Source organism: Botrytis sinoallii, assembly GCF_014898435.1.
Source record: "Botrytis sinoallii strain Bc 23 chromosome Unknown BSIN_017, whole genome shotgun sequence".
NCBI classification, from domain to species: domain Eukaryota; kingdom Fungi; phylum Ascomycota; class Leotiomycetes; order Helotiales; family Sclerotiniaceae; genus Botrytis; species Botrytis sinoallii.
In genome coordinates, this window is record NW_024066044.1 from 667,335 (window position 1) to 692,436 (window position 25,102).

Below are 25,102 nucleotides of genomic sequence, written 5' to 3' on the forward strand. Positions count from 1 at the left end.
AACAATCACACACTTCATTATCCTGTCACTTTCATGTGCGACTAGCAGTTCAAGTTTTGCATCATCTTTGAACACCTAATGATAAGTCAAGATGAGTTTCCCAAACATTTTATGAAACATGTACCTACTCATTGGATGTTGTTTGTAGTGAATTGTAGAGAAAGTACTTAATGAGGCAATTAAGTGAGATAGTTCTGGTGGTGCACTTATCCGAACTTTCAAGCAGTCGAAATGCGCCTTCCTTTTTTAACAAACAACTTCCCATCAAGCATGACTGTTGCATGGAATCCCTCACTTGAACGCTTTCACTCTTGATTCTACCATCTTATACTATCTACTTTCGTTTTTCCACAAACAGAGTCCTTGATCAGTAAATACGAGAGGATTGGGGAAGACATTCATCAATTGATCGATTCATTCGCATTCATCCATGCCACTTCGCACAACCTTTCTTCAAGGAATAACATTCACTTGATCCTCACTCCAACAACAACATCAAGATCTTACTACCTTTGTTCGCATAGAGATAGGAGGAAGAGAAAACATTCAGCTTAGCATTCGACATTCGCTAATCCGCCAGTCTTCGTATACGATTCGAGTGAGGGAAAGGAGAACAAGGAGAAAAGAAGAATAATTAAACATATCACTCGCTTTCTATTCAACAGTCAGTATCTACCTACAACTACAAATAAGAGAAACACAAAGATCAAAGGCTTGGGGAACAACACTCAACATCCATTCAGCAGACAATCTTTATCCACGACGAAAAGTGAGAGGGAGTAGAAGGACATAGAAGGAGATCAACAGAACACTCGGCATCTCTTTCAGAATTAGGATTTACAAACAATCAACCTCGAGTCTTCGAAATATCTTCAACTAAGGCATATTCCAATATTGTACGATCCTTTCTCAGTAAGAGTAGCTACTGCAGATCTATCTTTCATTCAAAAATCCAAACTTCAAAGACAATATCCTCCGATTGAGACGACAACCAACGCTTCTGTGATTTTTATAACTCCGATTCCTCGATTTCGACGAATGTTTCATGTAAAGTACCTATCGATAGCGCGCAGCTATATGTGAAGCAAAGAAGTTCTCAAGTTCTCAATCTTAATCTGGCCTATCATATCAAGTTCTTCCCACCAGGACAACAACCAATACTTGTATCCGCTTGGGAGGCATCGAGACTCGAGAGGGGCTCGAATTCAGAAGCATCTGATTTGCAGAAAGCTTTTTTGAGATGTCTAGTGTTTACTAAAGTCATCACCTACCTAGGTACGGAACAATTCTACCCAGTCTGATAGCCCAACGTGGCACATTGATGTCGAGAGGATCATTGGATCCGGAAGATTGGAAATTTTACTAGATAAAATTGGAACGAAAGATATAAAATAACGAGTTTTACTTTCCTGGATCAAGCCTGACCATATTCACTCCATCGATATTGATACATCTCATTCATTCATCGCGTCTAATAAGTTGATTACACAAGCCATGAGTCCGGAGTTCGGCCAGATTCAGTTCATAACCGCCTACCCTACCTACGGCAGTGGTGAACCGTATAATTCAGAGAAATATCACACGTATCAGGGCTACACTAGTTAAGGTTTCTTTCACTAGTCTCGCTAGCCTCACAAACGCGACCATTTAAAGTCCGGTCCAGTGAACCATTCGTTTCACAATAAATTCCAAAAATTTGTTTCAGACTTTCCATCAACATCGTAACCTACATACACAATTTCACAACATCTTCATAACATCTTCACATTCTCGCAATCCAATTCCTTCGAACCTTTTGCAACCCTTTTTAACATCTAGTATTTTAATGCTAGTATTGCACCAAGGAAGTTGTACCATATCTTCTCCGGCACGCTCTTCAAAAGACATAAGTGGCTTCTTGCGCCAACATTGAAGACTTTCATCTTCCTTAACACCAGACCGACAAAAGTTCGCTATTCATCTGCTTGACCACAACAAATCTATCTCATTTACAATCTTCCCCCGTGAGCCGACTATTTTTTGAACTTCACAAAATAGTTTGATTGACTCGTAACGTCGAAGACAAGAATTTTTTCCACAGGAGCAGAGAGATTTGTGGACCAAACTCAGTATCAAAGTTCACTTACTTACATACCTATCTCAAGGCAATAAAAGATCTCGCCGCCAAGAAACTCGAGCATTTCAAGTTCAACTACTTTGTACAATATTCGCTATGATGAATTGGGCAATGCTTTCTCGCGAAAATCGTCTCTATAAGGGTAAAACCTTGTATAGATGGGATGTATCACCTGGCTTAGGTACGAAATCCCACAATCTTATATTTGCCGCAGAGTATACTAACAACCGTCTTTAGAACATCATTGCGGAACATGTGCAACACCACTTCATAGTAAGTTACATCAAGCTATAGCAACCTCATCTGTAACTTTGGTAGACTTAATACTCACTATGCTTCACCCATAGATGCTCGTTCAAAGTCTTCCTGTCTTGGTAAGCATGTTGAACCTTGCTTCCGATTTCATCAGCAGCTGCACTTCCTTGGTAAGTTCCCCAACTTTATTAACCCTATTCTGGCCACCGGGTGCTTGATCATGGTTATGAAACCATCAAATAGTCAATAACAATGCTAATTTGCATGCAAAATAAAGGGAAATCTCATGAATGTCTTGGGTAATTACATGGGCTTTCGTATCTATCTAGGCTAGTTTGCTAATTATAATAGATGCAACACGTCTGATGAGATGCACTATACTCGACACAAGGAGATCCTGATGATCATTCGAGAGATCAAGACATTTGACCAAGCTGATTTATCTCTTGGATCTCAGATGATGAAGAAAAAAGACGGAGCTGACAAGAAACGGACAGACTCTGATACCACATCCGAGGCAACCGACGCAATCTCTGAAATGAGCCTCGAGGAAGAGAGTTTGACAAAGAGAGAAAGGAAGCGGGCAAAGAAGATGGGGGCAAAGACTAGAAGGGACGTTGTTATTTGTAGTCAGGATGAGATTAATGGCATTAGCGAGGCATTGCATGGTAAAATACACGAAAGTAAAGGTGCTTGGGAAGGTACATATGCTTATGACAACCGTCATGCTGATACATCATCTGCATTTGCTGGTCCGGTTGGAGAGGAGGATGAAGAATATGATGCATATGCGGTTCAGCCCCCCACTCAAGTTTCCAATAAAGAATACAAGACCCCCAACTTTCCGACTCCAAAGCAACAAAGGGCTGCTAAAAGACCCACTACAGCAACACCATCAAGGCAACCCAAACTCCGTGGCCACCAGCAAAGGTTCACTTCCGAAGCGGCCTACAAGAATGATCCATATGGTGGCATTGATCCCGAAATTTTCTATCGTCTTCGCATTGATGTCAAACTGCCTTCTAATCTGAAACCCCGAAAAGAGTTGATAGGAAAGCTCATCGCTGCCATCCAGAATGATCTGCATGTTATCCGACGGGAAGAAGAAGAAGCTTTCATCAGAGAAGAAGGTTTCTGGAGGTGGGCTGGACGAAACGCGTTTCGAAATATCCTTGAATACCGCAAAATGTTTGACTGGGCAACTGGTCAGAAAATAACCCCGGGTCAGAAAATGATTACGATGAGAACTGAAGAAGAGCTCTTTGGCAACGAAGCGGAAAATTCTCAGAACGATGATGAAACAGAGAGAGACGACAGGCAAGATGGTCCAGAGGACAAAGGCGAAGTTGCTGTGGGTAAGGACGTACCTGCAGAATTGATGGTTGAGAGGCAGAATGTAAAAGAAATGACACATGGAAGCGAGGATAAATTTGTCGGCAAAGAAGAGCAGAAAGTCAAAAAGCATAAGGTCTTGAGAATCACCACGGCACACGAGTCGCACATACGATTGAATTCAAGAAAATATAAGAGTATTTCGAAGAAATCTCTTGGTACTAATAAAAATGCCTACAAGTGTTTCGAAACCGAGGGGTTTGTTAATGCTCCCGTGCAAGAAGATGACGAAATGGAACAAGAAGTTATTGATGATCTTGTTAAATACAACGTGAAGTATGGCAGCAATAACTCCAAGTCTGCTTCTACATGGGCGAGTGTTGTTGGCTATAGCTCAATGGGCACTACAAGTACTGCTAAGAAAGAAAAGAAAGTTATTACAGATCGAACAACCACCTCTCCTCCTGTTGAAGATGGCGAGTGGACCACAGTTACGAAGAAGGGAAGGAAGCATTGATGTATGGATAAGATACAGGTTGGCAGAATCTGCGATGGAGGATTTTTTGTTATTGGTGCTATTTTGTTGGTGTACATTTACAATATGGCTTGCTTATTTTGCAATGTTTGCTTTTTGCTTTTCACGTTTCTTCTTCATGGCTTTCATACTTTGCTATTTTCAGAGAGATAATAAAGTGATGGTGAGCTTAGGGAGAGCCTATGAGGTTACAAGGGGTTGAGAAAGCGTGCACGAATTTCTTTGGTCAATTTAGTTCACTTCATCACTTCAAATATGTAGTGCCAGGATGAGACATCATACTCTCCAAAAATAAATGTATACACTACAATGAAAAAGGACATATTGAAAAACTATTTGTGTTTGCGATGAAATCTCTGTGTATCTATTGGAAGCTGGAATTTCAATGATTAGGTAGATGGAGAGACAGTGCAATAAAGTGATGAGAAGGGGAAAGATAAAATAAAATAACGAAAGGAAAGGATCGAGGTGGTGAGCTGATGAAATCACGTATTTCTAAATTAGAGTTTAGATCTAGGTAATCTAGTTCAATAATAATGGCTTGTACTGAGTGAGTCTGCGAACAAAATTGGAAAACTGGAGACTGCGATTACCTAGGTAGGTAGGTAATGAGAGATTGGTATGCGGTACTTGCTTGGGTGATGAGTGAGGAGTATAGAGGGTTGGAGAGTTGGGATTTGTTGTTTGGAGTTAGGATTTGGGTTATGTTTCTAAGAGTGGGTGAGGGGGTGTGTAGATGTAGATAGGACTGGGGGGATGGGGGATGGGGATGGGGGGTGATGGGGGTTTCTTTGTTTTGTTTTGTTGTGTTGGTTGGGGGTTTGAGGGGAGGGTAAAGGGAGAGATGAAAGAAATGGAGGGGAGTTTGAAGTTTGAAGTTTGAAGTTGTTGGGGCTGTAGGTGCAGGTGCAGGCGGATAATGTTTGAATGTTTGAATTTTTGAATGTTTGGATTGTGTTGGAGGTGGTGGAGGTGGTGGATATTTTGGGTTCTTGGATTGCATTGCATTAGATTGCATTGTGTGGAGATGGATGGAGGTGGAAATGGAGGTGGCTAGTGGATTGTGAGTCTGGGGGAAGGGAGATGGGGGAAGGGAGCTGGGCATAGGATTGATAGAAGTGAAGCAACTGAAGCAACTCCAAAAAATCCGAAAGATAGAGATATCGATATATTTGTGGGTCATTTGTGAGGAAGATATCGTTATTGTTGTTGTTGTTGTTGTTGCTGTTGTCGTTGTTGTTAATGATTGTATATATGTCTGTAGTGGTTAAAATGAAAAGCTAGGAGTGAAGAGCCGAGAATGAGGATGGAGATGTGGAATCTTGGAATCCTGAAATCCTGAAATCTTGCAAAATGGGGAAGATGAGAGGGAGATGCGAGGAATGGATGGGGAGATCTGGATTGGATTGGGTGTTCGGAGCTTGATAGGTGGGTGAGTATAGGAGGAGAGAGAGGGGCTAGGAGGGAGGGTTATGATGGGATTCAATGGGATAGGGTGGTCTGTAGGAAGAGGAAATGGAAATGGAAATGGAAATGGTGGATATTTGGTGGCTAGAGGGTGAAGGATGGGGGGTAGCATCTGCTGGCTGAGCAGATGGTTGGGGTTTCTTTTGATATTGTGTGCGGGATGTTTGCAACTGTGGACTTGGAGGCTGGAGTGAAAGGTATCGGTTATGAGTGAGTAATGGTCATTCGAGGGTGGGGGCTGAGAGGTTGAAGAAATTATGAGTGAGACTTTGGGTTTACATTGTTTGTATTTTGTTATTATGATTGGTGGTGTGTTATGTGAATTGAGTGAGCCACTCGTATTTTGAAATAGGATGATTCTCTGCCCGTGTGAGGCTGTGATGGCGGGGTATACTGTACGGTAGAGATACTAGTCTCTAACTGATGGTATGAGAGATCAATGTGTTTGTACTTCTTCCTCGTACTCGTACTTGTATGAATATGACAGACATATCTTGAGAAGAGAAAGGAGAAATGGGGGTTGAGAGAAAAAAGGTAGAGTCTAGCCTGTTCTTTTCTTGAAAGATTTCAAAATGGTCCGATGATATTCCCCGCATGGCTACTCAGATGCAAAGACAATATTCAAATTCATGCTCAGAAATTGGCGGTGTACCAAGTACTTACAAGTGACATATCCATACTTATTCCAAGTAGCTTTGACATTCTAGTGTCGCCTTGTAGGGTATGAAAGGTCTCGGTCCGGATCTGATATTGATATTTCTGCATCCATGCATGCATGGATATACTCAATTGCGCAGCATACTCGCCGTGCTACATGGACCCATGAGATATATGTAGGAAGGCACTTGTAACTCGGGAAGTTTGTTTCGTTCCGTTCAGTATACCTCCGTACGGCACTTGACAAGAAGGACAAAAACTCGCCGAGTGTTTGGTGCTACGTCCGATGCGCGTAAGGAGATATCTTGGGGGAAAAGTTTGTCGAATAAGGAAGAGACTGAGTTGGAAGAGACTCGACTACAAAAGAGTTCGGTTTCACTTACTTGGGCAAGTATGCTTGCTATCAGATGGGAACGATAGATGTGTGGCGGGATTTTAATTGGATTCCCAAGACCTACGTGATGCCGTACCGTTACCTGCCATTCGGCGACCAACATTATCCCTATAGTTATACCTTGTCATCGGGATGTTGCATGGCTGGAATCTCGAGGATTTGAGTTTCGCCAGGTAAATGGATGAAATGGTACCGTATATGTAGGCCGGCGGCTCCATGCGTTGTTTGGTTGCACAGCTATAGCATTTTGATGTTACATGGTGTCAAGCCCAAGGATCAACCTCAAGGATGAGGATAAATCTCTCGAAATATATTCGTGGATCTCGATGATAGGTAAGGTCCATTAATATCAATGTTGTGAAACTTTGATAATTGAGATGTATGAAGAGGGGGAACTCGAGCCACGAATCCGTAATCTCGATTCCTCCTCTCTTGGCCAATAATCATGTTGTGCCTTTGCAAGGGACGAGTTTGTTTGTATGATGTAGTTCATCCCTCTTTCATGCTGTATGATTTCGGGTCTTTGCACCGACGGGGTAAGTTCGGATTCGGCAAAGGAAAATATATTCCATGCCGCTGTCGTATAACAGAAATTGTTACCCGTGGAGACTTGACGGTCACATTACCACGACTGTTGGACTAGAGACGATAAAGTAACCTTTAACATAGTATTTGACAGGGTGAGGTACTTGATGGTTGTAACGCGGGGCGTTTCTTGTCATTAGTCGGAGCCGTTCAAATTTTGTTGATGTAGGCTCTGATTGGGTAGATACCAATGTAGCATTTGAGATTCCGTGACATCGGAATAGACTCTTGTCATTTAAGCGGGAGTGCTGATGAATTATGTCTGCGGAGACTAACTTTACGGTTGACTTCTTCGAACTCAAGAGGTGGAATAATTGGTCCACACTGCATACGTACTGGTAAAACATCCACACTCTGAGGAGGATGTGCTGTATCGCATTGTACCGAAAATAGTTGACCATCTCGAGTTGAACACAAACACGAGATGAACTCATGGATAAGGATAAGGCTGAGGATCCTACTGGGGGCTTTTAAGGAGGATCGTTGGCGTGGCTGGTGGATTGGGGGTACGAAAAGGAATGCAAACGAGGTGTGTGCGAACTATACATATGCCAATCACGAACCACCAGAATTTCAGTCCGAAACAAGTACTGTAGGTAGTTGAGAGGAAATACCAAAGTCAAGAAAAGCTCAACGTAGAAGAAGTACGTTTGTACGTTGGAACCTTTTTTTCCGCACTGGTTTATTGTACCACCGATGTGTTTGAGTATGAAATTTGACGCAGCGATTATAGGCGCGTAAGGTGACCAACATTGAAATATCCATGCCGCTGTTCACATTCGATAGACATCTTGTAGCATCGGAGTTGGGATTGTACAATTGTACAATAGTCCGATAGTCAGTGGCAATTCTGTTCCACGAATCCCTTGACAGGGTACACGTTCGCCTGCATTCTGGAAGCGATAATGAGGAGCGGAAAAAGCAAATGGAGAAACACATCTCATCTGTATGGAAGGTGATTGGCTGAGAATATAGCTTAGTGTAACCGTATACTTAGATCTGCCAGCAGATGACCTAGGTACATGTAGCGGTTGTGCTCTGGAGAAATGGAAGCGATGGGCATTGAGGACTATAAATGGTCTAGAACAATCCTTTCAGGTCTATGGAAAAAGGGCTTTCGTTGAGGAAGTGAAATGTGATTGATATGTGGTCGCCGGTGAACAAATTGTTCCAAGAGATAAATGTGATGTGTGATGCCGCCCACTTCTATGGTTAGATAAGATAGCGTTCCAATGATGCGATATTATTACATAATGTATTCTTTTCATAGGAGTTGGCTCTGTCGATGTCGATTGTGAAGAAGGTCAAGTTCGTACCTAGGTAGGTAGGTAAGTAAGTAATATTATTTGATACTCTACACACTCTACACTCTACACTCTACACTCTACACTCTACACTCTACACTCTACACTCTACACTCTACACTCTACACTCTACACTCTACTGTACTATGCATTTTGTATTGTACTCTGTACTCTGTACTCTGCACGTGGTACATACTCCGTATATGTATAGATCAGATAAAAGCTTGGTAGGTATCTTCTTCCCTTGTACTTGTTCTTGATACCGATTGGTTCAAGACATGTGGTGATGGTAGAATCTTGATTATATAATCATCGGTCCTCTTCTCTTTCTCTTGAAGTGAGTCCCATCTAACGATAAATGGAAAAGTAGATATATCCAGTACCCAGATAGGCTTAGGGAGACTCTGCTAGCGTCCATGTCTCGTGACCTTTATCTCATGTGTTGCTCCGTAATATTGGACATTCGAAGCAATCGGAAGATGAGTGAAGTGATACCCGGCATGTTGGACCAACGGCCGTTGACCTTTTCTTTGCTTACCTCCCTCGATCCCAAGTTCCAGCCGTACCAGCCTGCGCGATGCGAGGAAGGTACCAGGGAAATGCCAGGAAGGTATCGATAAGTATTCAATTTTTCGACCCTGCATTAAATCTTTGTGCAGTGATGCCGTAAGCGAGCCAATGAAAAGTAAGATAATGTGAATGACCACGCTAAGATAATTTAGCTCACGCTAATCGTAATAGAACCACTCTTTATGCGCAAGTGACGCTTGCCTTTCCAGGACTCCAGGTGTTTCTTGATTGAGAGGAGCGAGTGCACTGCTGTGTGTATGCATAACTTACCTAGGGAGCGATCAATTTCCAACCTTACCACGCTTACCCACTAGGTCACTAAAGCCTTTTTCTACTACTGTACGTCCTTACTGCACGAGTACCGACCATCCAAAAAAACTCATTGGAATCTTCGAAAAAGCCATTCGTACAACAGGACTCCCCCTTCACACCGACCACACCGTCCACACCGTCTCAAGGGCGAAGAGGAGTTCAAAACATCTTCACGCTTCACAATTCTCACTCCCGTCTCCTTCACTTGTTGTCACTACCACCGTGAAGGGAAGCAGGATACTCTTTCTGATATTCCTTCCAGTCCATTCAGCCCCCAAACCCCCTGACTTGACCTTACTCATCTCACCGATATTTGGATTCTACAAAGTATTACACATTACAGATTATGGATGACAAAAGCCACACATTCGAATAAGGAAAAGAGAACGACGACACCCAGATTCAAGGAGAGACGAAGAAAGAAAGAAAGGGTCCTGTGAAACATCCGAAAGGGGGAGGAGAGGAAGGTTAACTTTGGTCACTGGACTTTATCGAATCAATCTTCAGTCACGGATTTCAGTGAGAGCAAGCAAGCAAAACTTGTGTCAGACAAGGAATTGGGCTTGCATGAGTGAAGTCAAATCAAATCGCAATCGCTCAATCCTTCCTCATATTATCAACTTCAATATTCCTTTTCTCGTGCTCGAAATTCCGGAGATCACGGCGATCATTTTGATCCAAAAGCCATTAAATCCAAGCGCATTTAGGTAGGTAACACAGCACGATATCTCAACACTTGTATTTTCCGTCACTCTACCCCCTTTTATTTGTTCTGGAGCCTTTACTAGAGCAAAAGAGGTTGATCGCATTGCCATTGCTCCCATTCAACAATGGCAAAGTCGAAGTTTGCGTAGTGCATTGTAGGCTCTGTTTCCCGCTCCAATATAAACTTGGCCCGTGCAACCGCAAATCACAATCACGACCACAACATAGAGAATTGCATTATTGTTAGCACTTGGATTTTGCATAGCTTACTCGTTATTTTTGTCAAGTCTATTTCAATAACCATTACCACGTTGTCGAGCTGACTTTCCACTTAACCAGGCCAACTCCTTGGATAACAGACTTTCAATCCTTATCAGACGTTCTAGCCCCGAGTCTCTAGGACGAAACCCTCAAATTATCTTCAGGGCCTTCTGGATCTTGCAAACGTTGACTGGGCTCCAATTTCATTCTAGGAGTAATCTCCAGTATTTTCACAGCATTCCCGAACATAAGCACCAATCTTTACTGCATCACCCCCTAGCAGCTTGTATCTTTTAGCGCAAGTAGAGTTTAGGAGACCAAGCTAAGATTCAAAGGCAATCTAACCCTGCCTCCTCATACGCATCCAAACGTCGGTAGGATAACCTCATCGGCGACCATATCATCTCGCCACCCCAGCTATAACTGGACGAGGAGATTTAAAAACGATCGACATCACCTTCACGCTATTTCAACAGCAAAGTCTTCCTCCTTATCCAAAGGCGTTATAGTTCTCACTACTCCATAAAGAACATTACAGCTCGATTCTTACTTTTGAGAGTATTCTCATCATATCTCTTGACGTTAGCTACTCCTTTCTCTCCGCCCGTCAGAAATCACATATTTCCGAGACACGTCAACGTTTTCAGGAAGCCATATGTGCTGCGCACTTCAAACAGCTCCTTCGATTGGCTTTAAGTCGGATCATCCTTTTACCAATATGAGTAACAAAGGCTCATTATCTCCGCATCAACGGAGGCAGGAAGTGATTCCCGTTCGATCGGCTGTTGCTGCAATGGAACAGCCTACCAGAGAAGAGTATGAAGCAGGCAATCCATTGATCGGAACCGCAAACTCTTCAAGATACGACGATCAGCGCCAACAAGAAAGAGATAACACCCATAGCATCTCATCTAATGCCGACTATAAAAATTCGGATAGAATCATGACTACTGGCATTCCAGTAAATCACCACAGTCCTAGGGATACCTCGTTAGAGCGGAGTCAAAGAGAGAGTTCCCAGGCCAGCATCCCTGCATCGTCCCCGGGCGTGGAGCAGATTCAATCTAATCAAATATGCAGGTATGGAAGACAATTGCTTTGTAGGTAGTTGTGGCTAACTTTTTAAAGTAATTGTGGCACAACTAGGACACCACTTTGGCGAAGATCTCCGCAAGGAGCAACTATATGCAATGCCTGTGGCTTATATCAAAAAGCTCGCAATGCTTCTCGGCCCACAAATCTAAAACGTCCACCAACCACTGCTCCTATCGGTTATTCTGGAGATCAACGGGAATCTCCCTCTGCGAGCGGGTCAATTTCACTTCCTGCTGCTGGCGCAACCTATGTTTCTGCAGATCAAACCTCCACAGGAACATGCCCTGGTGGTGGACGCTGCAATGGTACTGGAGGCGCCGAAGGCTGTGGTGGATGCCCAGCTTTCAACAATCGTGTCTCAAAAACCGCTCACTTTACTTCTTGTCAAGATAGGCAAGCAACACAAACACCACAGCCGCAAAATGATCAAGCAACAGATGCGCCGTCTCCGATTGATGTCGCATCCCTCCAACTACAAGCACAAAATACCACAGTCGTTGTAGCTTGCCAAAACTGTGGAACTACCATCACACCGCTGTGGCGTAGAGATGAGAGTGGTCACACAATTTGTAACGCTTGTGGTAAGTTAATCGACAAGCTAGAAACGCATCCGAACTGACACATGATAGGGCTGTATTATAAACTCCATGGTGTGCATCGACCAGTGACTATGAAGAAATCAATCATCAAGCGTCGTAAGAGGGTAGTTCCAGCAGTTCAAGGTTCTCAAGCATCCAGCTACGAAACCAGTAGTACAATGGATTCGCCAGAGTCCGATCGTGCTTCACCTGAAGAGGTAGTTGAGCGAGGCACAATGAATCCTGACGGATCAGTGAATTTGGGTCTTCGCTTACGCAACGACCCAGGAAGAGCCCTGCCCGAACCAATCTGGACACAAAATGGCCAGCATCAGCATCAACAACATCCACCATCTGATCTTGGCGCCTATACATCGAATCCAAATTATCAAGGCCAAAATCTCGACTCCTTGACTAATGATAATCGACTGCCACCAATGGCATCATATCCTTCGCCAATCCATAATCGACTTTCCGTATCGCCCAACAATTATCTCTCCCCTTCTCGAAAACGATCATTTTCCGCTACTGATATGGACCCAAGTAATTCCCTCTCCTCGGACTCTGCACATGCATCAAGCTTACCTAAGCGTCTCTCATCCATAAAATCGATACTGAACCACGGCTTCACAAATTCCGATTCTGATGTTAATCCCGAAAATGACCTTAGCTTCCGCCGCGGAACCGATAGTCTGAGATTAAGTCCTAGCCGGTATTCTGCCGCTGTTAGCCCGAGTCTTAGTACCGTCGGTCCTGCTACTTACTCAACCAGTCCCTCGGGTAGTGGAGCTGGAAGTGCACTGAGTAGTGCGAAAGACCCGGCAAGTGAAGCGATTCGCGCAAAAACGGAGAGAAGGGAGATGGCTACAGAGGGAAGCGGAAAAGATGAGGGAGGCTTTAAAGGCAAGGAAAAGAGAATTGCTGAATTGGGAGACCGGGTTGGATTAATATTTACCCGTCAACCACACTAGCCTTTCCGGTAAATTGGACGAAAAAGAAAGCTACGAATTTACGAATGTGCGTTTACTTTGTGAATTTTCTCGCAGGGTTATTGCAGATATGGGAAAGAATACGATGTGCACGAAACAGGAAAGGAAAGTGAGTAAGAATAGGGGTTTGGAAGTGAGCGAGTTTGTCCTTGAGGACTGGGCCACACACTGCATGATACGATGGGAGTTTACCAGGGGATCTTTTTTTCGGGGTCATTACATAATCGGAATGGGATGGGATACAGATACCCCTCTGCCGTTTAATGAATGGGGGATTTCATTATACTTATTATCAGTGTAACATCGGAATGGCAAGAGGCGTGCAGGATTTCTCTTTGGTATATCTTCAGTGCCAGGTTCAGGCTTTTGATATTGGGAGTGCTAGATGCACAATTTTGCAACTCTAATGTATACATGAAACAGATGCAGAGTCCAAGACTCAGGAAGTAAGATAGGTTGCATGCAGTTCCATCGGAACAAAAAAATGACAGAACAGACCCTCGACACATGCAATGCAGTCCAATGAGTCTGAGCAAAATAAAAACATTATATCAATATTATATAATTCCAAGTTGAAAGTCTCACAATGTGAATTTTGTAATCTCCCGGCTTTGGATTTTGTATCTTGCTTTTATTGAAGACTGGTTGACGTACATACATACACACGCGAGAAATAGTAAGGAGATGTTTCGACATGTCACCGTCCATTCTATAGCTAATTTGATTCGGTGATTCGGTGGAAGAGAGATAATATGATATGTAATAAAAGGCTGTTTTTCTGGAAACTCGCGTCTTTAGTACCAATAAATGGATAGTGGCTAAGGTAGTATTTGCGAGGGAAAAAGTAGATGCGGTATCGAGGTATTGTGCGTATCGTAGGAGATATGAGTGATATCTGGTTCGAATTGAGTGATCGCGGTTCAAGAGCCTTGAAACTCGAACGGAGGTGGAGGTGTGCGATGCGATTAGACTTGTTCGGCGCCCCATCCTCCATCTGCTTCTCTGTTTTGGGAATGATCATTAGCAAAAAGTTTTGTGTAGACTGTAACTGTATAGATGCGATTTGGGGGCGGGAAGGGAAGGGGGGGATTGGGAATTTACCTATTTTCGCAGGTTGCTCGATAGATGGAACAAACTCGAGACCAATGTAAATAAGACCGATTATACCAATCAAAGAAACCGGCAATGATGCGCAAAGACTGGTCGTGTAAGAGGATGGATTCCAACGAATACGTAGACTAGGTTTGGATGTTTATTTTTGCTTGGTTGTGGTGGGTGTTGTATATGGGGATGTGGAGAGCGACGTACAGATTCCTCGTCCAACGAAGGAAAAGAGGAAGGATGCATAGCGCGAGACTTGTGGTTGAATTTGGAATTCTATAATTTGGTATTAGTGAAAAGTGCGGCATGTTTTGGCAGGCTCATTTGAAGTCAAAATCGAGGTTTTGTGATATGGGATTGTTGTGGAACTGAGGTGGGTGAGACGAACCAAGAGAGCAGTGCTGGAAAATGTTAGTATATTTAATGCGCGGGGCGATATAGTATGAGGATAACTTACAGATTCCGAATATGATAACGTAACATCCAATGATAATAGATTGGCTACGATGATGTTAGAAAGAGCAAATTTCTCGATTCTTGCTGTCGCATGGATATGTATGTTACTTACAAGCCCAAAGGAAAGAATTGGGAAATTCCACCAAGAACCATAAAAACACCTACTGCCAAATTGACAAGTCGGCTAAGAAGAATATATGATTAGTCTCGTCTTCAACAATGAGCTTTGAGCTGGCACATTCATTCGCGGACACTGGGCGGTAAGGTCTGGTGTGGTTGAGGGTTGGGGAGAGCTCTTGATGAAGCCCTGGAGCTTGAGGAGCTTCCAATTGAATCGATATTTATCATTTTGGACTTTCATCGTCTGCCATGACCCAATCGATTGAATCTACCAAGAAGCAGCATATATTCTTAAGTTCCAGCTGCAGCCTCAATCCCTCGACCATCATCAATCGGTCCAGCCCTCAATCTCGGGCTCAAGCTCAAAGCCGCGCAACGAGCACGGTGCAAGCAAGTTTTGGGAAACTCACAAAGCATCAGAGTAATCCATCGTTGCTATAGTATGAGGATTTCCGTGTTTAATTGATATATTATCTTTCGTTCGTGGAGAGTTTAGGAATCGTAGATTTTCCCGTAATTGGACGTTGTGGTTGTGGTTGTAATGTGTTCAGTAGATACTAGGCAGGATCAAAACAGATGAAGATATTTGAAAGCTGGTGCACGCACCTCACTTCACCTGCGATGGAACACAAAGATTTTGCCAAGAATTTATAAAACAAAGGGTACGTGAATAATTAAAATCTAGATTGGGTGTATATTTGTACTTACTAGCAATATAATTATCTAGTATTGTTATCTTCATACCAGATTATAGATGAATTATTATTGTATTTTTGTTGCTTCTCAATTTCAAATCTCTTGAAGAGGGAAACATTCGACTTTCATCATTTGTTAATACATTTATCCTAGGACTATATCCTGTTGCAATATTAATCTTTCATATCTCTTCCCTTCCCCTGCCTCATTACTCAAAAAGAAAGACAGACATCAAACTCATGCCTTTCGATAGAAGTTCGAATTCGATGCCAATCAATCAACCAAACATTGCTTTGATCAAAATGCGTTGCCTCTGGTAGATAACCTTGGCTGACTCAAATGAGCTATTCTCAAGTGCATCCATCATCTTTGATAGCAGTATTCATGCCGACTTATACTGATCTTGTCAAGTCGAGGGGGTTTCATATCAACGCGAGAACTTTGTTGTTCTGGTCGTCTGTCTGATTCGCGCCCTCCTATTGAAGGAGCTTATACTAGGTACCGGAACATTGTATAATCGCAACTCAGAGATGCTTGATGCAATACATTGTTGCTGTGTGCTTTACAATGCCGATAGACCAATCTCTCAGGGGTGAGTTGCGAAGAAAGCCAGAGTTCCAAGTGCAAAGTTTAAGTGTGGATAAATCACCCATTTCACCCATTCCTTCCATGTACATTCCTGTCTTTAATAGTTCTGCTTTTTGTTCATGCTGAAAGGTCGATATTTTGGGGTAGTTCTCCAATTGTGATATACTCTTCAAAAACACTTTCATTATGGACCCCAACGGATCGTCCTGTTTGCGATATCAGATTTAGGACATCTGAAATTGCCCAAACTGAAGGTCAAGATCAGAAACGTTGACGAGCATGGTCATGATACATAGAGTAGAATGAAAATCAAATACAACCTAAGTGCAAGGGATTCGAAAGATAGTTAAGCTCCAAAGGCCCTCATCAAGTGGTCACATCGAGCAAGCATAGGAAGTCTTCAGGTGAGGCATGAGTCGTCAAGTGGGAGAGTGAGTGAGTGGTTGAGTATGATCAGCAAGTCGGCGATAAAGATGCCGATGTAGCATTGTCGTCGCCCAATCAATCATCGTGCATACCACGACTCTTGACATACATACAATACTGCAACTAGGGGATCCGACACCAATACCGAAACATACGATGGCTTTTTGTTTCGATTTCAGCTCTCTTTCTCTCTTTCTCTTTTCCTCTCTCTCCCACTCCATTTTATAACAAGGTTTACATAGGCCTTGGCTGTTTCTTCTTTCTATCAAGCTTCTAGATTCTCTCCCTGTGGCCTGCTATGGATGCTAACATAACGAGTGATATCTATGTTTCGCAAACATCCTCACCTGTCCTCAGTTTTTTTGACTTACCTATCAAAATTCGCGACGACATCTACCAAAGAGTGCTAGTTGTACCCCAAGGAATATATCTTTTTCAGATCTATGATGACTCGGTCAAAACAGTAATCCCAGGGAGATCAAGTAAATGGCATGCATTACTGTACACCAATCGAAAAATGCGCGAGGAGGCCAGCGTTGCACTTTATGGACGAAATCGTTTCGTGTTTATGGATACAATGGGGTGCCAGACCAAATTCTTACAGTCCTTTCTACACTCCGTTGGGCCGGTGAACGCAAGTCTTATGTCTCACATCTGCGTAATTTTTCCCTCTGTGAAGAGCGTCAAAGACGAGCCAGGAAAATATGCGCTCAATGAAGATGATGTAGATAGTCTGGAGCTTCTTCGACAATTCACCAATTTGACAACGTTAGAAACTCTACTGTATAGCTTCAATCCTATATGCGCAACCGAAGCGAACCAGGATGCCCACCACTCACAATTCGTTCAAGGCGCCTGCTCACATGTCGATACGCAACTGAGAATCACCATACCAACACTGCGCAAAATCATCATCGTATGTCATGAAATGGTCCCGAAGAGTGAGATGGTGGATTTAATGCGCCGCTATCGATGGACGGTCTGGCGAACTGATAAGAATGGTATGGTCATTAGGCAAGAATGAAGGAGAAGTATGATAGCAAGAGAGGAGGAGCAGATGTGGGCACAGATCTTTGCCATACTCGTGTTGCTTGGACCTTTTGAAGAACGCAACCTGTATCTCTGATTACTACTCCAAGGACAATTTATGAAACTACAAGATCTGTTTGTCACCGTCTATTTCATTGTTTTACCTATTCACCATCAGAATACAATAAACGGGTAAAAGATTGACGTGCTTTAATCAGACGGATCGTTTAAAAAAAGGGGGCTGACGCGGTGAGACTTTGACCAAAACAAGATTGTATTGTGAAAATGGCTATGGAGAATATGTGACAATACTTGCTAATAATTTTGTCTTCACCTACACAACCGACATATGAAGATGAAGCTGACAGGAAACAAGGTCCTAAAGCCTTCAAATGAGCTTCCTGTTTCACTTGTAAAAAGAGCCGAACTTCGCATTTGCCTGTGTGTTTCTACCGCACTATGAGCCTCCCTTACAACGCTGCTCTTATAACCCAGTGATGGCTTGGTCTGGGCGCGACACTTCCTCTTTGGAATTATCCAGATATGGGGGATGACTGATCTTTGTTATTGGTTAGATCATGGGCTCCCTTGCTCATGTCACTTATTCACGAGGTGCTTCTTGTGACATGTGAACGATGTGTTGCATTATCTAGCGGTCTTCCGCACTTGGATGATCAACAAGCAGAAGTATCAAGATAGGAGACAATATTAAGGCGATAGATAACTCTACTATTTCCCACTGACACACTTGGGGCATGTAGAAAAATCATAAGTGAATCGCGCTCAAAGTCTAGACTTAGATCCTAAAACCTCTTCAACAAGCTCCACAGTGCCCTCCGAACATCCATAAGAGCCCTGATATCCCCAACCCCCATGACCATAATTATGAACCACCCATGTAGAATCAATTTTCTCCTTCTCAATCCTAACCCCACTCAATCTCAACGGTCGCAGTCCCACTCCATGACGTATGACACTCAATGCCTCAATACCTTTTCCATTCGTCAAAGCAGGACATAACTCCACAGCTCGCTTCATGATTCGCATAGCTTGGTTCGGACACGGTTGCGACTCCCAGTTTCCTTTTTGATATGTGCCTCCTAGAATCGTTCCACCGCCAGCTGCACGTTTCATTATATAGCATACCTCATCGTCTCCATCGTCGGTACCGGAAATAGTTAGCATAACACCAGGATCATTACGTACAAGTACGATTTGACCTCGAACAGGAATGACATCTTTGTCCATAACGCCACCCAGTTTCGAGGCTAAAAGACCTGTGCAGTTCACGATCACATCAGCCTTGCTCCCGGAGTGATGTAGATCGCCGGCTTCGGATATGTGACTAATGACGCTGCGCTGAAGTACAACACCGTTCTTTAGACATTGGCCGACGAGGTAAGATAGATAAACGGCCGTGTTGATGCAAACTGATGTGAATGCGGTTGCACTGTCCGCACCAGCAGGGATCTCGTTTTGTGGTAACACACGGAAATCAGGGACAACATCTTTGAACCAAGGATCAGTGGAGAGTAACTCGTTAAACCATTGACCTGTAATTCCTTGAGCATCCTTATTGCGGTTCAAAATCACAGTGTCTGATGGAGTCAGTAAAGAGTCATCTCAAAAGTGGGAGGACCATAAGAACTTACTTTGGAAATGAATGCCGGCTTCTGGGACATCTTTCGCTAGTCTTGCGAGCTCGTACCATGTTCGCTTCTCCCATCTAGAGTCGGATGCATTTGATACCCTGTGAACTGAGTATTAATGTCTCATTTTCTACCCGATCTCGCCCGGCAGAGGAATGGTAAATTGTGACTCACGGAAGATAATTTGCACCAGCCCACGGAGATGTGTATTCAATGTCGCAATCACCAGGCATATGCTTTGCAACAATAGTGACTTTGAAGTTAGGATTTTGGGATAAGAGTAAAGCGGTGGTTAAACCGGACACTCCCGCGCTGCAGAGACGTCAGTCACTCCGAGTTAGATAAGAGAGAAAGGGCTGAGAAAACGAACCCAACAACCACAATATTTGACATTGTCAATGTAGCTACTATCGATTCTTGACAATGGAATTCAAATGTTTGAAGGGAAACAGAAACAAGAGATATCTCACTTGGGATATATACTGAGAGTGGAGTGTTGTGACACAGAAGATATTCCGGAGATAATCCGAGGCTCGAGCGTTTTCGTGATATCTTTATATTTCGTGCCAAGAATATTCTTTCTGAATTCCGTCTTGGAATATCTCTTTTATATATGTTTCTGAATATCTTCAGAACGACTGCCTAAACAAATCCTACCCTGGCGTACATGTATATGCAAGCCACGTGCTACATTGGGCAAGTGCTTCGTGTCTCTCAAATCATACACTGACTAAACTTTCAGCCCTATCATGGCGGCGGAGTTTGAACCCCGCATTTTGAATGGTAGTTTGAAGGTCTGAAGGACTGCATGCTAGGTGTCTGTTTTGGCAATGGTCTGAAGGGACCTCGGGACTTCCCTATTTGACCAAAAGGTACTGGCGTTTTTCAGACAAAAGGCGAATTCAGATGAGATATTTGGCAATTTCAAAAATCACATGGTGATCTACCATCGCATAATCAATCATGTGCGGGCTCATCCAGATGGGTTTAAACCATTTCTCATACTATCTCTAGACAGGGGCTTCGCCATGTGAACTGGGAGAGCTGGCAGTGGCTCTCCTCTCTCTGTCGGTAACGAAGCGGCAAGTACTGTAAAAGCGGGCCGAGTTGTTCGGAGGTACCTGAAGAAAACGTCGAACGCGGGTGAGTGGGCCACCCAGCTCAAGCTGGTTACTTTTGCGAAGTGTTTTGGATTGATGTCACCATGCTGGACAATGTCAATCCGGATCTGGTAATCGTTGAGCAGGAAGGAAAGCGCTAAGCAACACTTGCACATTGCGTCTGACGTATTTTTCTATCCTCCTATGGCAGACCAAAAATGCCAAAAACCTTTCATATCAGGCTGTTGGCAGTCATCACTCTTCTCTTCACAACTTAGACGGACCACTTTCAGAGAGACCTACCATCAAATATGGTTTGAAAGTAGAGGTCACTTCTTTTGCGATCATGCCAAGCAAAAGTGGAGACGAGAAGATGACAGCAGAAGTGAAGGAAAGGGTCGAGGACTTAAGCGACAAAAGTGCAAACCTGCAAGGGGGATGTCGGCATAACGAAAGAAGCTGATGGTGCTTAAGCATACTTCTTTCTCCAGTGGTTTCTTCAACGCCTTATGTACCTAGAATGACGAAGTCTAAGATTTATAAAAGTACAAGACTCATTTCATATCTCAATTTTTGACAATTGTTTACAAAATAATTGGATTTGGCATTTTTAATTGAGAGGGAGGAGGATATGTATATGTTTATGATCATTTGGGACTGGAATTGATACCCGGAGACTTGATGAAATCATCATCATGATAAGATGTATCTGTTTGACACAAACATATACTGAATTCTTTGTAGATTATGGTGTTTCCAGTTCATGGCCAATAAATCAAACATCCTAAACTTAATGATGGAGGTTCTTAAGCATGTATATTGACGGCGCTGTGATGAAAACAAGCTACAATGGTGATGATGACTGTCTTATTTCCACCGTCTAAGCATTACCACTAATGCAAACCAGCGGTTTTTATCATAATATATACGGCCGTCTTCCAGTTCTCAAGTTTCAGTTCTTGAATTGGAGAGGGAAAACATACCCAACCTTCTTCATGTTTTTATGGATGTTGTGACTCCAATGCTAGAGATAGAAATACTGAGAACGATATCACCTAAAATTCCAGATTTCTGATATGTCACAGGTTGCTTTATTGCCCCGTCGATGCTGAAGAAGGCTATTCGCAGGAAGAAAAACCAGGCCAGGATTGTCCACTAGAAAACCCCTTCAATGATCCAATTGTTGCATTTTGGGTCGGAGAATCGATATTTTTGGAGGGTGCTATGATTTAAATACTATTAACTCTCGTAATTTGACCTGTCGTTGATTTATTGTAATATTTATTCGGTTGATCAATTCTGCCATCTTTTTTCCCCGCGAATAAGGGAGCTACCGTTCACGTGATACTATTTCTTCTGTGGCTGCACAGGCCACGTGCCCGGGTTTCTTCTTAGGTAATCTGAACTTCACTTCATCTGGTGATCTTAGATAACTGACTTCACTTCACTTCACTTCACTTCACTTCACTTCATACGACTTCTTCATTCCCGCTCTATATCTGTAAAGACTCAAAGAAAAATGGTGGGGATACAGATCAGATTTCATCCTGGAAAATGAGAAGATCAATCACTCTTTTCATGAGACATTGTCACGCAAATTACATGGTTTTGGCTTCAGGAATGGCTCAACTCCATTAAATTATCATTCTGATATAAGTAGCATCCAGTAAGATAAATTTATGACCAGCTAATCTTCAGACCTGTCTTTTGTTTCTAAGCTGCTGAAATACTTCTCTTCTCTTCCAAATACCCACGTCCATTTGCATCTTCTCAACACCTGGAAAATATCGTCAAAATGACTGTACAACGTTGAATCCTGATCATCTTCTAGATCCAAATCAACAGTCTCCACTCTAGCATCTGCCTTTTCTGCAAAAGCTTTCAATTCCCAGATTCCCTTATCTGTGAAATCAAAACAGACGTCATGGCCTGCTATTAGGGTGGCCTGCGGGATCACAATTCGCTGCACAACTGGCATTAGTGCTCTACTCGTTTGCTCAATTGTGGCGGATTTGAGCTTGAAGTCTTTATGATCGCCCATAAATCTTTGTAAAGCTCTACACATACCAAGGCCTTTTGCTTCGAGGCTAACGCAGAAGGTCTTGAACTCTAGTTGGATTGAACAAACGTTTGGTAAATTGTCTAGTGACGAGTTCACTATCTCTGGCATTGGATTCCAGCAGTAAGACTCCCGGTCTCTGACAATGATTAATTGCTCCACCGATGAATTGACCTCGGAGGCACCATTGATAGTCTGGGTAGACCTAAAGGGCGAGTAGTAAGAAGACCGATATGGCCAGATCTCAGGTAAATATTTGATGACAATATTCCGTACCAGTCCACCTTCTTCGGAATCCATTTGTAGCTTCCACTTATTGCCAAAGTGAAGCGAGTAGACCCAGTTTCTGCTCAAAGCATTTAGGGTATAAATATAGCCTCTACGCCATGGATCGTTCACGCCACATTTCAGCTTGTGATAAAGTTCGGCAAGTTGCGTGTGATGTTGCCAGGATTTGTACTTTCCTCTTCTTTCCTTCATGGACAGCTCAGAAATTCGAACCAGAATCTCCATAGGAAGAGATTGCAAGCGTGTGCGAATCTTCGGATTGGCTTGCGACTTCCCAGGTGAAATTGAGGGACTTTCTGATTGTTCATTGGCAATTCGTTTGGAAAGACATCTTTAAATTATTGTCTGTTGGTTGATAGATTTCTCGCAACAATTGGTAGGTTATGAGGTAAGATAGAATAGTCAAGTTCGAATCAAGACGTTGAAAGAATTTGGTATGTTTCAGATCCTGACGTAATTGAAGATTCGTTGATTCCAGCAAGTTGTGCGAACTTATTGGAAAGAGGCAGACCAATAGGATGAAAGATGTACCCTTAATATGGGAGGTTCATAGACCAGAATCACATATTCTGCTAGTCATCAGGGCGTATGACGTTCTCCAGTCTCAAGAGCCGTAGCAGATACAGCAAATTACAAAGTCCTGCAAGACTACACTTAAGGTTGGATTTTAAAATGTACATGTGTGCGCTGTGCTAGTAGCCCAACCGACTTGCCTACGGCGGACGACTTCGCTATCATGATTTACGGTTCATCACATCCGACAGCTTTCGGCGCCGTAGCAATAGCGGTTGATTGCAAATCTTGGCATTACGGTCAGAAGTAGTAATGGATGTTTTGAGGCTCTGCTGATTACACAGCCAACTAGTCCGCAACTGATAATTTTGACTTCGTTAGTACATCATATCGATAGCAGATGCACGCGTTTGCAAGACTCTCTTCAAAGTGGGAATAATTACAATCATTCCAAATACGGTTTGATTCGGATCAAATCTGCAAGTTGATTACTTGATCTAAATGATTATCTCTACAAAGTCTGAAGCATTTGAAGCAATAGTGCAAAAGCTAATCTCAAACTCATGCTTTTCACTATCTCATGAATCCTTGTATCTACTGTCGTATCTTAAGTCTCTCTCGTTGTTGATGCATCATGTACTAAGTTTTTCTTGCATTGTTAGTATATCACGCAATAAGAGTTGACAACTGTCGACGCCACTAAACAGTAAAACTTTCTTCGTCGGCAAATTCTACTTTTCTGTATCACAAAAGCAAGTGCTTTTGAAATTCTAGTGTCTCCGAAGCCTCGGGCTCCTTCGTGAAGGAAGTCCAACTTGAGTCCACCCCTTTTTGAGCATCAGTTGACGAGTCTACATCCAGATGAAGAAGTTAAGCCGGGTGCATCATCGAATGATTCGACAAAGTGAGCCGTTCTTCAGTTCAGATGTAGCTTGCATTTTCAATAATTACGTATTGGCACGAAAATCAGGCCCAAGAGGAGAGAAGCTTAAGCTGAGTGAAGGAAGTTAGTAGATACATAATCGTGTGACTGGATAGTGTATGACTCTTCTGTAAATAAACCCGGGTTCATTTTCGCCGAAAATCTCCATGAGAGGAGGGGAGGCTAGTCATGAAAATTTGCTTCTCCTAAATTGTACCGACTCAGGGCGTCAGCGACGTCGTTTTGGTTTCCAGCACGATACTGGATTTGGAAGTTATACTGCGAGAGTAGTTATTCCCGGCTTCGGTGGCATCTTTTCATGTTAATGTTAGTTGTGGTCATACAGTGAGTCAAGTTTTCTTTTAGTTTACCATGTGATGGTATGTGTATCTAACTTCGAATTTTTATATTTAGCACATACTTCCTGGCCGCATGGGTACCCCAGCGATTAAGTGAACTGCACGAAACAAAGTAAGTAATTTCAGCTCTCTGCAAGCGGAAGGACAGAAAGCATTCGACCATTAGTACGACGGGTTTGAAATTCCGTTACTCCAATAACATTTATGTTGAAATCATTGTTTTAGATGTTAGTTTGAATAATGTTCTGATTAAATATAAGCTTATGTTCTCATTAATGCCGTAAATTATCTGCAGTTGACCCATTGTAGTCTTGAAATTTTTGATGCTGAGGCTAAAGAATTTTGCCCTACCATTTAATCGTCACAAACTTTGATATGTTGCCCCGCACTAAAAGGGCGGGATCGCTACAGTCGTCGGGTAATAAAGTGATGGGATGGCCCACTTAATTTCCATTAGTACATTATCTTCTGGAGAGAATCAGATTGAGCACGTCAGAATCTAGGAAACTCAATTATATCGATTTTTACTGTGCCTGGGTCGTCAACTAAGGAGATCTTTTCAATAAAGCTGATCTTGTGAATAGAGAAGTGGCCAAATGACTTGAAAATCAATAGAATGAAACTTTGCTTGAAACTAAGTG

The 25,102-nt window shown here is 42.8% G+C and overlaps 7 protein-coding genes across 7 annotated transcripts; 4 read left to right on the forward strand and 3 right to left on the reverse strand.

Annotated features, from left to right (window-relative positions):
* Positions 1-2,212: 2,212 nt before the first annotated feature.
* On the forward strand, positions 2,213-4,220 carry EAF02_008884 (uncharacterized protein; the record flags this gene model as incomplete). Its single annotated transcript, XM_038904932.1, has 5 exons — positions 2,213-2,297; positions 2,354-2,389; positions 2,464-2,541; positions 2,649-2,670; positions 2,723-4,220. 5 exons carry the CDS (start codon positions 2,213-2,215, stop codon positions 4,218-4,220), a joined length of 1,719 nt encoding a protein of 572 aa, XP_038755342.1.
* A 5,211-nt stretch (positions 4,221-9,431) lies between these two features.
* On the forward strand, positions 9,432-10,790 carry EAF02_008885 (uncharacterized protein; the record flags this gene model as incomplete). Its single annotated transcript, XM_038904933.1, has 2 exons — positions 9,432-10,234; positions 10,610-10,790. The coding sequence occupies exons 1-2, from the start codon at positions 10,095-10,097 to the stop codon at positions 10,788-10,790; spliced, it is 321 nt and encodes a 106-aa protein (XP_038755343.1). The 5' UTR covers positions 9,432-10,094.
* Positions 10,791-11,148: 358 nt separating this feature from the next.
* EAF02_008886 (uncharacterized protein) lies at positions 11,149-13,137 on the forward strand (the record flags this gene model as incomplete). The annotated part of the gene is made up of 3 exons (XM_038904934.1): positions 11,149-11,573; positions 11,622-12,169; positions 12,218-13,137. The coding sequence occupies 3 exons, from the start codon at positions 11,149-11,151 to the stop codon at positions 13,135-13,137; spliced, it is 1,893 nt and encodes a 630-aa protein (XP_038755344.1).
* Positions 13,138-14,120: 983 nt separating this feature from the next.
* On the reverse strand, positions 14,121-15,428 carry EAF02_008887 (uncharacterized protein; the record flags this gene model as incomplete). The annotated part of the gene is made up of 5 exons (XM_038904935.1): positions 15,243-15,428; positions 14,825-14,896; positions 14,464-14,532; positions 14,257-14,393; positions 14,121-14,197 (listed from the first exon to the last, which is right to left on the reverse strand). The coding sequence occupies exons 1-5, from the start codon at positions 15,260-15,262 to the stop codon at positions 14,121-14,123; spliced, it is 375 nt and encodes a 124-aa protein (XP_038755345.1). The 5' UTR covers positions 15,263-15,428.
* A 1,631-nt stretch (positions 15,429-17,059) lies between these two features.
* EAF02_008888 (uncharacterized protein) lies at positions 17,060-17,566 on the forward strand (the record flags this gene model as incomplete). The annotated part of the gene is made up of 1 exon (XM_038904936.1): positions 17,060-17,566. The coding sequence occupies one exon, from the start codon at positions 17,060-17,062 to the stop codon at positions 17,564-17,566; it is 507 nt and encodes a 168-aa protein (XP_038755346.1).
* Positions 17,567-18,064: 498 nt separating this feature from the next.
* EAF02_008889 (uncharacterized protein) lies at positions 18,065-19,613 on the reverse strand (the record flags this gene model as incomplete). The annotated part of the gene is made up of 4 exons (XM_038904937.1): positions 18,065-19,169; positions 19,224-19,321; positions 19,395-19,532; positions 19,591-19,613. 4 exons carry the CDS (start codon positions 19,611-19,613, stop codon positions 18,355-18,357), a joined length of 1,074 nt encoding a protein of 357 aa, XP_038755347.1. The 3' UTR covers positions 18,065-18,354.
* Positions 19,614-22,007: 2,394 nt separating this feature from the next.
* EAF02_008890 (uncharacterized protein) lies at positions 22,008-22,892 on the reverse strand (the record flags this gene model as incomplete). The annotated part of the gene is made up of 1 exon (XM_038904938.1): positions 22,008-22,892. One exon carries the CDS (start codon positions 22,890-22,892, stop codon positions 22,008-22,010), a length of 885 nt encoding a protein of 294 aa, XP_038755348.1.
* Positions 22,893-25,102: the final 2,210 nt, after the last annotated feature.